Here is a 14,364-nt window from a genome sequence, read left to right as displayed (position 1 = left end):
TGAAGCTGTTGGGACCTGGACGGCCATGTTAATGAAAGAGGTCAGTCACAGCTGGTGACACATTATCGAGGAAGTCCCCCGGGAGAGGATGCTGCACAGTCACCTTGGAGTTGCACAGTCGTCTTGGCAAGGAAAGTTAGGTAAGCAGTGTATGGTCAAGGGAAGCGGAGGGTGCAGAGCTCCTGGAATAGAGGTAGAAGGTGGCCTTTGGAGGCAGGGAAGGTTGAGAAATCAGTGCGAACTTCCTGAGGCTGAGCATCAGCAGCGAGGTCATCTACCCGCTATGGGCAACATGGCAGTGGGCAGAAAAAAAGTTATGTTTACATTGTATGAGCTTAAAAACTCCATCCAGATTCTAGCTTTTAGAAGTAGGAAGGGCTTGTGCTAGGTGCAGGGGCTCACGCCTGTAATCCTAGCTATTCAAAAGGCTGAGATCTGAGGATCACAATTCAGAGCCAGCCCAGGCACTAAAGTCCATGAGACTCTTATGTCCAATTAACTACCAGAAAACAGGAAGTGGCACTGAGGCTCCAGGGGTAGGACTGTAGTCTAGAGCTGAAGAGCTCAAGGACAACACCCAAGTCCAGAGTTAAAGCCCCATGACCAACAGCAAAAAAAAGGGGGGGGGAGAAAGAAAGAAAAAACAAATAGGAAAAGCCTTAGGGAATACAGTACTGTGTTTATTATTTTTTAAGCATTAATAGTCACTTAGGGTTCTGTTTTGTTACTCTTGGACTGAGGTTAAGATGATGGTTGGTATTGGTGGTGGCTGTTTGCTGACTGGCTGGTCACAGAAGGTAGTTTGCTTATGGAAAGCTGCTAAGTGGTTTCAGAAAGTCTTGTTCTTTGCAAAACAAGACTCTTAGCATGAGTCTCCTCCCATCTCAATTTGGTGCCAATTCAGAACTGAAGGATCCCACCCTGGAGCAGGGGAATTCCTGCTGAATTTGACACCTGTTGGCAGTCAGACGTGGCACTGAAATGTGGACTTAACCTGCAAAAGCCACTATTGGAACTTGCCAGCTCCTTTTACATCCACCAACAAATGACCATTTGTTGGAGATTAGTTACATTAAAGCATCAATAACCTGTCCTAGTTTGAACTGGCACTTTAAGGAGAATTGCTAGTTCTGGTGCCTGGCATAGTATTGGAGGTTTACTTACTGTTAACAAAGTAACATAGTAAGATTTTCTCACATGTTTTTTATTGCTTGTATGATCATATCCATGGTTATGTTAAAGACTTATGTTTTTCTTTTTTTAAGAAAAGTTGTTCCTTGCTCTCTGAGTTCCCTGTTATTCCTTCATTCCTTTAGTTTGCTCCCTCAGCACTAGAATTTTCAGCCTGGCACGTAGTTGGGCAATAGGATGCAGAAGAAAGCCTCAGGGCACTTTAAAAACTACTATGGAGACACCCAAACTTGCATTCAGATTTTGGCCAAAGCAGAAAAATGAATACCGGGCTGGGAGTTTGGCCTAGTGGTAGAGTGCTTGGCTAGCATGCACAAAGACCCGGGTTCAATTCCTTGGTACCACATACATAGAAAAAAGCCAGAAGTGGTGCTGAGGCTCAGGTGGTAGAGCTTTAGTCTTGAGAAAGTCCAAAGACAGTGCTCAGGCTCTGAGCTCAAGCCCAGGACTGGCACCAAAAAAAACCAACAACAAAAAAAAACCTTCCCTTGAGTCCAAAATTGTCTCTTTTAGAATGGGTGCGGATAGTTTCTGTCTTTATAGCTATTGTTGCGATTACATGAAATAACTAACAAAGTACTTAGCACTGGAAGTACTCAATAAATCATTACTTCTTCCTTGCCCATGTATTAAATGTTCATTTTTCTTTTTCTTTCTTTCTTTTTTCCAGTCGTGGGGCTTGAACTCTGAGCCTGGGCATTGTCACTGAGCTCTTCAGCTACTGTCCTACCCCTTGAGTCACTGCGACATTTCCCATTTTCTGGCAGTTAATGGAAATAAGAGTCTCACAGCCTTGAGTGCCTGGGCTGGCTTTGAACTGTGATCCTCAGATCTCAGCCTCCTGAGTAGCTAGGATTACAGGCGTGAGCCACTATGCCTGGCTGAATTTTCATGGACACATGGGCTTGTCTAAGCTCCCAGAAAGGACTTGTGGAGCCAGGAAGACACCTGTGATTCATCAGATGCTATTGAACTGGTGGTGAAAGCCCAGTTAAAATGGAGTTGACTTGGGGCCGGGAGTTTGGCCTAGTGGTAGAGTGCTTGCCTAGCATGCACGACGACCCAAGTTTGATTCCTCAGTACCACATACATAGAAAAAAGCCGGAAGTGGTGCTGAGGCTCAAGTAGTAGAGCTCTAGCCTTGAGAAAGTCCAAGGATAGTGCTTAAGCCCTGAGCTCAAGCCCAGGACTGGCAAAAAAAAAAAAAAAAAAATGGAGCTGAGTTGCTGGGAATGTGGCCTAGTGGTAGAGTGCTTGCCTACCATGCATGAAGCTGTGGATTCAATTCCTCAATACCACATACACAAAAAAAAGCTGGTAGTGGCACTGTGGCTCAAGTGGTAAAATGCTAGCCTTGAGAAAGCCTAAGAATAGTGCCCAGGACCTGAGTTCAAGGGCTGGCAAACAACAAAACAAAAACCAAACCAATGGGCCGGGAGTTTGGCCTAGTGATAGAGTGCTTGCCTAGCATGCATGAAAACCTGGGTTCTATTCCTTGGTATCACATACATAGGGGGGAAAAAAAAGCTGAAAGTAGTGCTGTGATGCAAGTGGTTGAGCACAGTGCTCAGGCCCCAAGTTTAAGCCCAGGACTGGAAAAAAAAAAAAACAAAAATCTCCACCAAACTAAAACAAAAAACGGAGCTGAGGAATGTCTGCATCCTTCCTGTAAGGAGAGACAGCTGCAGAGTAGAGTTGGTAATAGGGTCTTCAGCAACAACAATCTGCTGCGTAATCTTGGGTGTTACTTGGCCTCTGGACTCATGGGATTGGTACACAAATGTAGGTGTGTGACGTGCTCAGCACTTCACCTTCCAGAGTTGCCTGCCATTTTGGGGATGTTAGGATCAGGCCCAGCTATCTCTTGTTTTTTTGTGTGGTGGGGGCAGCCATGGGGCTTGAACTCAGGGTCTGGGTACTGTCCTTGGGCTTTCTTGGAGCACAAGCCTTGAGCTGAAGAGCTACATGACTGATACGGACACACACACACACACACACACACACACACACACACACACACACACACACACACAGTCTTTAAGACCATTCCTTCTTTTGCTCATAGGTGTAAGAAGAAGCCATATGGTTGCATGTGTGCTTTTCAAACCTGCATGGTTCTCACTTGGGGGCTTTCCCATATCTTTTAGTAGACATGGGGCTCTTGTACCTTACTTGGAAATGCTAGTCATAAGGAGAGTCACACAGGAATTTCTGGGTTGGTCCTGGGGCTTGAACTCTGGGCCTGGGCAATGTCCCTGAGCTCTTTTTGCTCAAGGCTAGTACTCAATCACCTGCGCTACAATGCTACTTCTGGCTTTTTGTATAATTAATTGGAAGTAAAAGTCTCATCGATTTTTCTGCCCAGGCTGGCTTGGAACTGCAATCTTCAGATCTCAGCCTCCTAAATAGCTAGGATTATAGGCATGAGCCACTAGCATCTGCCTAGAAGATGTTTTCAAAACAACCTTCAGCCAGGCACTGGTGGCTCACACTCTTGTAAACTACTCAGAAAAAGCTGAAAGTGTCATTGTGGCAAAAATAGTAGAGTGCTAGTGTTGAGCAAAAGGAGCCCAGGGATAGTGCCCAGACCCTGAGTTTGAGCCCCTAGACTCACACACACACACACACCTCACCCTACATTTATCAACTCACACTAGGTCACCAGTCAGGAGACTGAGCACCGTCCCTCTGGCTTGCTGCTGTAGTTGAGCTGTTGGCTGGGATAGTCCTCGGCTAGAGATGTCACTCGGAGAATCTGCTGTTGGCAGAATTTGTTTCCTGAATGTGTGAGAATGACAGTGTTAGTATTTTACAGACTGGGCCAGGGTCATCCTGGTTCCTAAGGAAAGTGGCTCTCTCTGGGGAGTTCCCATGCTGCAGCTAGCTGTTTGAAGTCAGCAGGGAGGAAGCGTGAGAGATGGAGGCTTGTGTAACAAAAGGAGTCCCTCGTCAGCCGCATTCTTTTGGTTAGACTAAGTCACAGGTCTGCTTACCCTGGAGGGAAAGATAACAGGCAGGGAAAGAGCAGGATGTTGAGGATAGCCTATCAGCCATAGTAACTTCGAAATACATTGGTGTCTATGTTGACATATTCTTCCTAGACTTACATAATTGAACATTATTTTAAAGCTGCAGTGGAATCCTTCTTACAGTTTATTTTGTAACTAGCCTACCTATCAAGCAATATCATTCAATACTTTCCAAATAGTCTAGATCCACAGCTTCCCTTATCCTGTTGCATTGTATTCTGCCATTCTACATTTCACTTAATTCATTTTCTGTTAAATATGGAGGTTGCAGGGCCAGGAGCATGGCCCGGTAGAGTGCTTGCCTGGCATGCCTGAAGCCATGGATTTGATTCCTCATACCGCATACACAGAAAAAGCTGGAAGTGTTGTTGTGACTCAAGTGGTAGAGTGCTAGCCTTGAGAAAGCCCAAGGACAGTGCCCAGACCCCGAGTTCAAGCCTAGGACTGACAAACACAAAACACAACAAAACTTTAAAATGGAAGTTGCCACAGTACCAGGTTGCCATGAAGTGTGAGTATATGTACTCTGCTATGATTCTTGTTGCAGTCAGTGTCTTGAGTGAAATGTCTTTCTCTTCCTGCATGTTTGTTTTAGATAAGAAGGCTGACTGCACAATCACAATGGCCGACTCAGACTTGCTGGCTTTGATGACTGGGAAAATGAATCCTCAGTCGGTAAGTATGATCGAGCCCCTTAGTCATGATGTGCCTGCCTGTCTTTTCACCATTAATTAGGGGTGTCTTCAAAGAGACACTATTCTTACTGCTCTTTATGTTCCAGAACTTAGATCAGACCTGTCCCTGATCTTTTTCCGCTCAAAGTTAGTGCTCTACCACCCAGAGCCATACTGTACCATTTCTGGTTTTCTGGTGATTAACTAGGAGATAAAGAGTCTCATGGACTTTCCTGCCCTGGCTTTGAACTGTGGTCCTAAGATCTCAGCCTTCTGAGTGACTAAGATGATAGGCATGAGCCACTGGCTCTAAGCTGCTTTTAGGTTTTTATGAATAGCTATTGGGTTAAATTATATTTATCCAAATGTATCTTAATGTCTTCTGTGGCTCTTGGTCCCCAATTTCTCAAGTGCTTCTGTACTCTTTGGAGTGTGGGATAGACTAGATAAACAGTTTTTTGTCAGCTTCACCGACTGAGCAAAGCTGAAACTAAGATGCTGCTCTACAATGTTATTTTTTGTTGCCTCAGCCTAAGCAATTTCAGGTCCTATTCCTGTCATTATCTGGTAATTTGTAAGATTGGATAAGATAACCACATACCACTTGTCAAATGCTTTTTCAAAACAGCCGGGAGGCACAGCACAGGTCTGTGGTGTGTGAGAGTCCTGGCCTGTGGTGGTTTGGATGATCGCACACCACTGGCACCAACACTTTGTCCCTTGCTGCTTGCTCCAAAAATCTGGGCACAGCAGAGGCCACCAGGCGTGGAGCTGGCTACCATCTGTCCTGGCCTGTTGCACTTGCAGGCATGGCCTCACGGCCCTTCACCTCCCAGTGTGTCTGTGGATGATCTGTTGGAGGAGTTGTTGGCTCCTTCTCTTTCAGCACTTGTTAGCAACCAGAGGAATTAAAGCTTAAAAGGGCAGATCCCTCTATTAATGTGCTAATGGCCTTCCCTTATGCTCAGTATGACTGGAAATCCTGAGTGGAATTCTCATTTCAGTGTTTGGCTGGAACAAAGCAAGGTGCTCTCCAGCAGAAAAACACACAAGGGCCAGATTAAAACCAAGGAGATGTTTGGGCTCTTTCTCTTTTAGTATGTAAGAAATCACTTTCTCTTTTAATTTAAATATGGTTTAGTCCATATGTTTAAATGACATATGTTACATATATTGTGTTCCAAAACACCCGACCTTTAAGTCATCAGACTGAAGGCTTTGTGCCATATAGAAAGGAAATATTTAGTTTGTCCAGACAGGGGAGTGGGGAAAGGAATTAGTCATCCCCACTAGGAGGTATTTAAAAAGAAAGCAGACCGTGGAAGTCCCGAGAGGCTTTTCTTCATGTGTGTGTTTGAAAAGCTGAGGCTATCAGAAACTTCTGCATCTAGCCCTTCCTGACCTTAAGGACCCAGTGAAGACCAGAGTCTTGCTATGTTCCCATTTTGCTATTTCTCTTAGTTTTCCTGGGATTTTGTTACCTGGCAAATTTAGCAAAGATCATGTGGTGTAGTCCTAGGTATTGTTAAGTAGAACAGATTGTAGTTCTACCCTCCCGAATGGTCTGACACTTTCACTGAGTAATCCGAGCGTGGAGCACCCTGGAGCAAGCAGCCGTCCTAGGGGACCAGCCCTGCCCAGGAAAGGAGAGCCTGTTGTGGTGTGTCCTGACGTCTAAGTACTTTTCTTTTTTCCTCCCTATGCTGGTCCTGGGGCTTGAACTCAGGGCCTGGGTGCTGTCCCCTAGCTTTTTCTGCATAAGGCTGATGTTATACCACTGGAAGTCACACCTCCACTTCTGGAAATTTGTTGTTGTTGTTGTTTTGGTTAGTCATGGGGCTTGAAATCAGTGCTTGGGCATTGTCCCTAAGCTTTTTTTTTTTTTTGCCAGTCCTGGGCTGGGCTCAGGGCTTGAGCACTGTCCTTGGACTTTCTCAAGGCTAGAGCTCTACCACTTGAACCTCAGCACCACTTCCGGCTTTTTGCTATGTAGTGGGGTACCGAGGAATCGAATCCGGGTCTTCATGTATGCTAGGCAAGCACTCTACCACTAGGCCAAACTCCCGGCCCTCCCTAAGCTCTTTTGCTCAAGGCTAACACTGCCGCTTTGAGCCACAACTGCTTCATGTATGCTAGGCAAGCACTCTACCACTAGGCCAAACTCCCGGCCCTCCCTAAGCTCTTTTGCTCAAGGCTAACACTGCCGCTTTGAGCCACAACTGCTGGCTTCCACTCCGGATCCTCAGATCTCAGCCTCCTGAGTAGCTAGGATTACAGGCGTGAGCCACTGATAACTGAATCTTGAGTTTCTAAAAGAGCTTTTGAGTATGCCTTTTTTTCCAGCAGCCTACTGAAGATTTCATTTTGTATTTCCAGCTCATGTAGAATTTTTTTTCAGTGAAATCTATCTCTTATGAGGGACCACTTTTGAGGAAGGCAGGTAAAGGCAGACTCAGTTTGGACTGGCGTTCCTTTCTACTGCTCTACTTTAAAGCGTAGCCTTGGCAGAGTCTTTCTTTTGAGGAGAGTGGTTCTAAGTGTGCTTCTGAACAGATGAAGGCGTTGTGTGGTCCTGGATAGAATAATCTAGAAACATTAGAATCACCAAGTAATGATTTGCTTTTTTTCTTCCAGGCCTTCTTCCAAGGTAAATTGAAAATCACTGGCAACATGGGTTTGGCAATGAAGTTACAGAGTCTTCAGCTTCAGCCAGGCAAAGCTAAGCTGTGAGGACCACCTCTGACAGCTGGAGAAACCAAGATGAGATATCTAGACCTATCTCCATTTCCTGTATTATCACAGTCTAGATCAAAATCATACACGGGCAACTAGCATAAGTTAGACTTGTTAAATCGAGGTGGTGGATCATGATTTCCCTAAACTCTGGGTATACAGGGTCTTGTGGTGTATGACTGCTTGGTGGAATTGCATACAATTATGCATGACAAAGTTAATATGGCAATTATGGTTTGGAGTGAGTTTGAGTTTCAGAATAAAATTAGGAACAGTATAATCTTAGGGATTATGTAAACAAAAGCTCTTACTTTGCTTAGAACTAACTATATATAAGGTTCATTCTACTGAAGATTCAATTTAAGAATTTTCTTTGGGCCCAACCTGGTGGCTCATTCCCGTAATCCTAGCCACTTAGGAGGCTGAGATCTGAGGATCACGGTTCAAAGCCAGCCCAGGCACTGAAGAATGTGAGACTCTTATCTCTAATTAACCAATAGAAAATGGGAAGTGGGGCTGTGGCTCAAGGGGTGGGGCTGTAGCCTTGAGCTGAAGAGGTCAGGGTCAGTTCGTAGGCCCAGAGTTCAAGTCCCATGACCGACGGAAAAAAAAAAAAAAGAATTTCCTTTGGGAGAACTAGGGTGAAAACGGAATACTAGTAACTGAGCCTCAATTAATGTTGTACACTTGATAACTTTCATGTATTTTTCATTACTAGTTCTTAATATTCTGCATCTGCATTGGGATTAAATGGGGAAAAGAACATAAAAGTTTTGCATATCATACCATCAGAAACTATCCTCCCTCCCCCCAAAAAATTATGATCAAAGCTTGGGGGAAATTTTGTAGTGGAACACAGGCCTATTTTTAAAGTAAAAACTATTTTTAAAGTGGGTTTATTTCTTGAAAAATCAGGGTATTAGAATCATATAATGTTGCAAATACATTTGTTTTTCAGAAGCACAGTTTTCACATTATTTCATTAAGTTTATGAGGTTCTCAGCCTTTTACCTATGCTTAAGTAATTATGCATATTTGCTTTTTCTTTATATTCTAATGTTATTTCTTTCTAATTCTAATGCTATTTCTTATTACTCAGACACACATGGAATAAAAATAATGCCTTTGGAAGAATATTTAATAGAAAATAAAGTAGCTCTTCCTGATTTCCTTTGTTTTTATTGTCTCTGTTCTTGTTGCTCAGGGTTTCCTGGTGATGCTTGGGGAGTTACAAACTGTTACCTAGAAAGTATCACCTAGTTGCTTTGCCATAATCACTCATTTTCCATTAGTATGCCGTGTAGAATAGAGGGAAGAGCAAGAGTCAAGACTTTTCTCAGGTAGGTAGATAACTTCCTGGCTGGTCCTGATTCCAAAGCAGATCACACAGTGGATTTAATTCCAGGGTCTTTATGTCCCTTCTGCAGGAATAGCCCTGTGAGTGTACTCAGCTCAACAGAACTATCTGGGAGCTTTGGGAAGCTATGCACTCAAAGATGGACACACACATGCATTCATGCACACTTAGACACTCACATGCTCAGCCCTGGCTGACAGAGTGAGGACTATGGCTTATTTCCCCCAGGGCATTTAGCTTTGCATGTTTTGTGACTAACAGAACATTTAGTGAAAAGACCCAAGTTCAAACTAATCCAGTTACAAGTCTCAGAATGAGTTCATGGCTTCTTATTCTGAGAAGAAAAACACTCCCAGAATAGCATTCCAAGGAAAGGTCGGATACAGACAGACTTTGTGTTTGCTGCATCCTTTGGCCCTCACAGGTCCCAGATATCAAGTGATGAGCCTATGAAAACAAAAACTTATTTGAGAGGTAGAAATGTATACGGCCATGTCTTGAAAGTGATGAGCTGGTCAGGGTTAATACTTGTACCTGGCTGGGGTACTTGATTGAGCAGGTGGTGCATTGCTGGGAAAGTGGTAGTGAGCTCTTACTGTTCTCACCACCACTGCCACTATATGCTCCTGGAAGGGATCTGTAGGGTTCTATCCTACTTTGGGGCTTGAACTCTGGGCCTGAGCAACTGCCCCTGAGGTCTTCAGCTCAAGACTAGTGCTCTATCACCAGCCACCAGTGCCACTTCTGGTTTTCTAGTGGTTAATTGGAGATAAGAGTCTCATGGACTTTAGTGTCCTGGCTGGCTTTGAACTGCGATCCTCACATTTTACCCTCCTGAGTAGCTATGATTACAGGTGTGAGCCATGGGTGCCCAGCCTGGAGCAATTATTTATTTATTGCCAGTCCTGGGCCTTGGACTCGGCCTGAGCACTGTCCTTGGGGTTTCTCAAGCATAGAGCTCTACCACTTGAGCCACAACACTATCTGGCTTTTTTCTATGTATGTGGTACCGAGGAATCGAACCCGGGTCTTTGTGCATGCTAGGCAAACACTGTACCACCAGGCTAGACTCCCGGCCCTAGAGTATTTATTTATTTATCAGGCATTTACTAGTACCTGCTATTTATAAGAGGGTACTATATAGAAAGTATGGTGCTAGGTACTGGAGATAGAGTCAAGCTCTTTCCTGTGCTCACAATTCAATGGGAGACAGTCACAAAGGATGAATAATTAACATTGAAATTTTGTGTAGGAACTGATGGGACAGTGATAATTGACAGCCTACTTAGGGAAGATATTTCTGGAGGGGAGGGAGGTGTGCACATGTGTACATTCCAGTTCTGTAGCTTAGACTCAATACCTTGCACTCTCACTTGGCTTTTTTGCCCAAGAGTGGTGCCTTACTACTTGGGCCACAGCTCCATTTCTGGCTTTTTTTCTTGTACAGGCTGGCTTTAAACCTCTACCCTGAGATCTCAGCCTTTTGGGTAACTAGGATTGTGGGTGTCAGCCACTGGTACTTGGCAAGAAAGTAATTTAGTGCCAGGAACATTGCATGAAAGGTGGAGATAGGGGTGGGGTGGGGGGAGAGAAAGTGGGAGAAAACAGAGGGGGTAACAATGTCCAACAAGAAATGTACTCATTATGTACGTAACTGTAACCTCTCTGCACATCATCCTGACAATAAAATTGTCTTATCTCAAAAAAAAAGGAAAGGTAGAGAGGGACTTGGCTCCTTGGTTGCAAGGAGGCCACTATGGGCTGGGGAGGCCCGTGGCCTACAGTGAGCAGGGATGACAAGTATGAGATGAGATGGGAAAGCACACAAGAACTCGTTTCGTGGAAAATGGTTCATTGTGGTGTAAGGCATTTGTATTTCATTCTCAGTGCAGTCGGGAGCAGTTGAAGGCACGGCTCTATGTGGCCCTTTCTAACTCTGCTGCATATCTTCATGGCCTTCATGGCAGAGGAAGAGAAAAAGATGCAGTGCTCTTCAAGCTGCTCCCATTTCTTTGCCTGAGAAATCTATGTACCTCCTTAACTCACATGTAGCAGGAAAGGGTGGAGTCGGGACCTGAGTGGGAACAGGACCAAGAGCTCTTGGCTGCTGTGGTGATTTCAGCCTTCACTGGAGACACTGGGGAGAAAGGTGTGCTGGGGCAGAGGGTGGGAGAATAGCGTTTGGGTACAGCATAGTGGAAGCCTGCCTAGTGTCTGTCACAGTAGAGGAGGCAGATGTGCAAAAATAGGCAGAAGTAGAGCTGGCAGAACCTGGCAACTGAGTGCTAGTACTGGCCAGTTACAAGGTGGGCCTGACTGGAATGAAGGGAAAAATGAAGAAGGTAGAAATAATTTCTTCTCTGTGTGGAGATGGGGTTGGGTCACTGGGTATTGAACTTAGGGTCTCACATATGCAAGGCAAATGCTCTACCAGCTTGTGCCATACTCCATTCCCCCCCCTTTTTTTTTGCCAGTCCTGGGCTTGAACTCAGGACTCAGGACCTGGACACTGTCCTTGGGCTTTCTCAAGGCTAGAGCTCTATCACATGAGCCACAGCACCACTTCTGGTTTTTTTCTATATATGTGGTACTGAGGAATCGAACCCAGGTCTTCATGCATGCTATGCAAGCACTCTACCACTAGGCCAAACTTCTGAGACAGTCCTTTGAGTTCAGATATTCAGTTGGCATCAGGATTGAGGACAATTTGGTTTAGTTGACCAAATCTTTACATTTTCCTTAAGAGCCATTAAAATTTGATAGTCTCTGTTACTAAATGAATGGATCCAGAATTATTATGTCTTTCAGATGATTTGCATTTTGTCCCAACATTGCCATTCTTATTACCTAATGCCACGACTGCATTTTGAACACTGAATTTTGCTTGATGTTATTGACTAGAAAAGAACCAGATTGTACCTTCTGGTAGTTCACCCCTTGGGACTGAGTTTGCTCAGAGGCTCATTGATATGGATCAGGAGTTTGTACTAAAGAGCTGATGGAGGGCCCACGATTTTTATGTGCTATCAGGAACTACCTCCAAGTCTGGCCAAATTTTAGGGTTTTTCTCAATAGAGTTACACAATCTTCTGGAAAGGTCTAGTTTTAGATCTATCTAGAGACTGCCACAAACAAACAGCTCTTTGGTTCTTGGTTAGAACACAGGGTTTGGGGCCAGATTTCTGGCTTAAGAAATGAGTCTGAGTCCACTTGACTGGAAGTTTAATCTGGTTTGGGATTTTAGCCAGACTTCTCGAAAGAAAAAAAAAAAAGTTGTGTGTGTGTGTGTGTGTGCATGCTCGCATGTACCAAGCTTGCTGCAAAAATGATAGCCATTTAGTAAATTCTACAAATGGACATTTAATTGCTTTGTAAATATTCACAGTACTATTTAGAATAGTAAGTTGTAAATGCTCAATATTTCAGTGGTTATATTTGTTGTGTCCATAAACTTTTGGGTAAAATTGGGCAAAACTGATTATAGTGTACTTAACTCACAGTTAGAGGACCTAAGGAATACTTGTAGCTCAATGATAGCATGCACAAGGTTCTAGGTGTGATCCTAGCACTGCATAAAGTAAAAATTAATGAAGTTGCATAGGTTGCAGGCAGAGAAGCAATAACTACTAGTTCTCTAACAGTGGTAGGTTTTCTTTTCTCTCATGTGAAAAGTAAAAAGGTTAGACCTCAGTGCCTTAAGCTCTTGCTTGGCTTTTTTGATTAAGGCTAGCACTCTACCTCTTAAGTAACAGTTTCATTTCCTGCTTTCTTTTTCTTCTTCTTCTTCTTCTTCTTCTTCTTCTTCTTCTTCTTCTTCTTCTTCTTCTTCTTCTCCTTCTCCTTCTCCTTCTCCTTCTCCTTCTCCTTCTCCTTCTCCTTCTCCTTCTTCTCCTCCTCCTCCGCCTCCTCCACCGCCTTCTTCTTCTTCTTCTTCTTCTTCTTCTTCTTCTTCTTCTTCTTCTCCTTCTTCTTCTTCTCCTTCTCCTTCTCCTTCTCCTTCTCCTTCTCCTTCTCCTCCTCCTCCTCCTCCTCCTCCTCCTCCTCCTCCTCCTCCTCCTCCTTCTCCTCCTCCTTCTTCTTCTTCTTGGTTAATTGCAGATAATTGTCTCAAGAACTGTTCTGCCTAGGCAAGGTTTAAACTTCAATCCTCATATCTCAGCCCCTTGAGTAACTAGGATTATAGACATGAGCTAGTAGCACTGAAAATTATGTAGCCATGTTTATTTGGAAAGTTACTATGTAATTCATACTTTAGTAGGTGTCTTTTTAGACTGAAGAACACTGTTCAAGGTTACATACATCATTAGGGCAGGAAAAAAAGTGGGAAAGAGTTTTGGATATGAAGACATAGTGTTAGAAAATTGTTGATTTAGATCAGCTAGGAGAAGCCTTAAACTTGGCAAAATGATACCCAAGGCAGTGGGTGATATCAGTTCACAAATATGTGAGAGACAGAAAAGAGGGGGAGGAATTGGTTGCTTAGCTAGTAGAAGTAAAGGGAAGAAATATAGAAAGAAAAAGTTTACACTGAAAGTCGGTTGAACTTTCTGACAATAAAAATTTGTTCTGAGTGGACTGGAGACTCCAACCACAGATTTGCTCTAAAGTTACTATATAACTATATATACATAACTAATAGTCACTAGTCCAACTAGTAAGATCTGAGGGCAAAACCTATTGCAAGAGATGCATGGCTAAAAGATCATCTGATAGAATGTGCCATGCCATATAACTGACAGACATTCTTGAGGATGTCTACCATTCATCAAAATATGTTTTTGGGTTTTTTTTGCCAGTCCTGGGCTTTGAACTCAGGGCTTGAACACTATCCTTGGGCTTTCTCGAGGCTAGAGCTCTACCACTCGATCCACTTTTGGCTTTTTTTTCTACGTATGTGGTACTGAGGAATCGAACCTGGGTCTTTGTGCATGTTAGGCAAGAACTCTACCACTAGGCCAAACCCCCAGCTCCTCAAAATATGGTTTTGTGTGTGTGTGTTTACTTGTTTATACTGGGATTTGTTCTTAACTTTGGAAGGAATAATACTCAGGAGCTGTAAAGTTTTCTTAGTGTGAAAGCAACCAGAGTTGTTTCTCCTACCCCTTGTCATTTGTCATTTTTATTTTCTGCTCAAGGTAGTAGAATGATAGTGTAGGCAATCTTCATTGGAACTGGAACCTGAAAACCTGAATAGGACTAAAGCCAGGGGCAGCGATATCCACATGCTTTCGAGCCTGGTTGTGTTCAACTGCCTTCTCCATTCCAAGTATCCTGAGATTCAGGGATTGCTGCCCAGGGCGCCTGCCTGGAGAACTGAAAGGCAGAACTCAGAGTCCTGTGGCTCTGTTGCCTGTCCAGGATTTGGGAGAACTCAGATTCA

At 43.9% G+C, this 14,364-nt stretch overlaps 1 protein-coding gene across 1 annotated transcript in view; it reads left to right on the top strand.

The window, feature by feature from the left end:
* Positions 1-8,794, top strand: part of Scp2 (sterol carrier protein 2) — a 60,855-nt gene extending 52,061 nt beyond the window's left edge. The window contains exons 15-16 of the mRNA XM_090334817.1: positions 4,816-4,895; positions 7,529-8,794. Coding sequence (XP_090190943.1) covers positions 4,816-4,895; positions 7,529-7,624 — 176 coding nt within the window. The 3' untranslated portion in view covers positions 7,625-8,794. The remainder of the gene's footprint in view (positions 1-4,815; positions 4,896-7,528) is intronic.
* The last annotated feature ends 5,570 nt before the right edge of the window (positions 8,795-14,364 follow it).

The sequence above is a fragment of the Megascapheus bottae genome, chromosome 6 (assembly GCF_031878675.1).
Source record: "Megascapheus bottae isolate mThoBot1 chromosome 6, mThoBot2.hap1, whole genome shotgun sequence".
Taxonomy (NCBI): domain Eukaryota; kingdom Metazoa; phylum Chordata; class Mammalia; order Rodentia; family Geomyidae; genus Megascapheus; species Megascapheus bottae.
The sequence above is the reverse complement of the archived record's forward strand: the minus strand, read 5'-3'. Positions and strand labels throughout refer to the sequence as shown.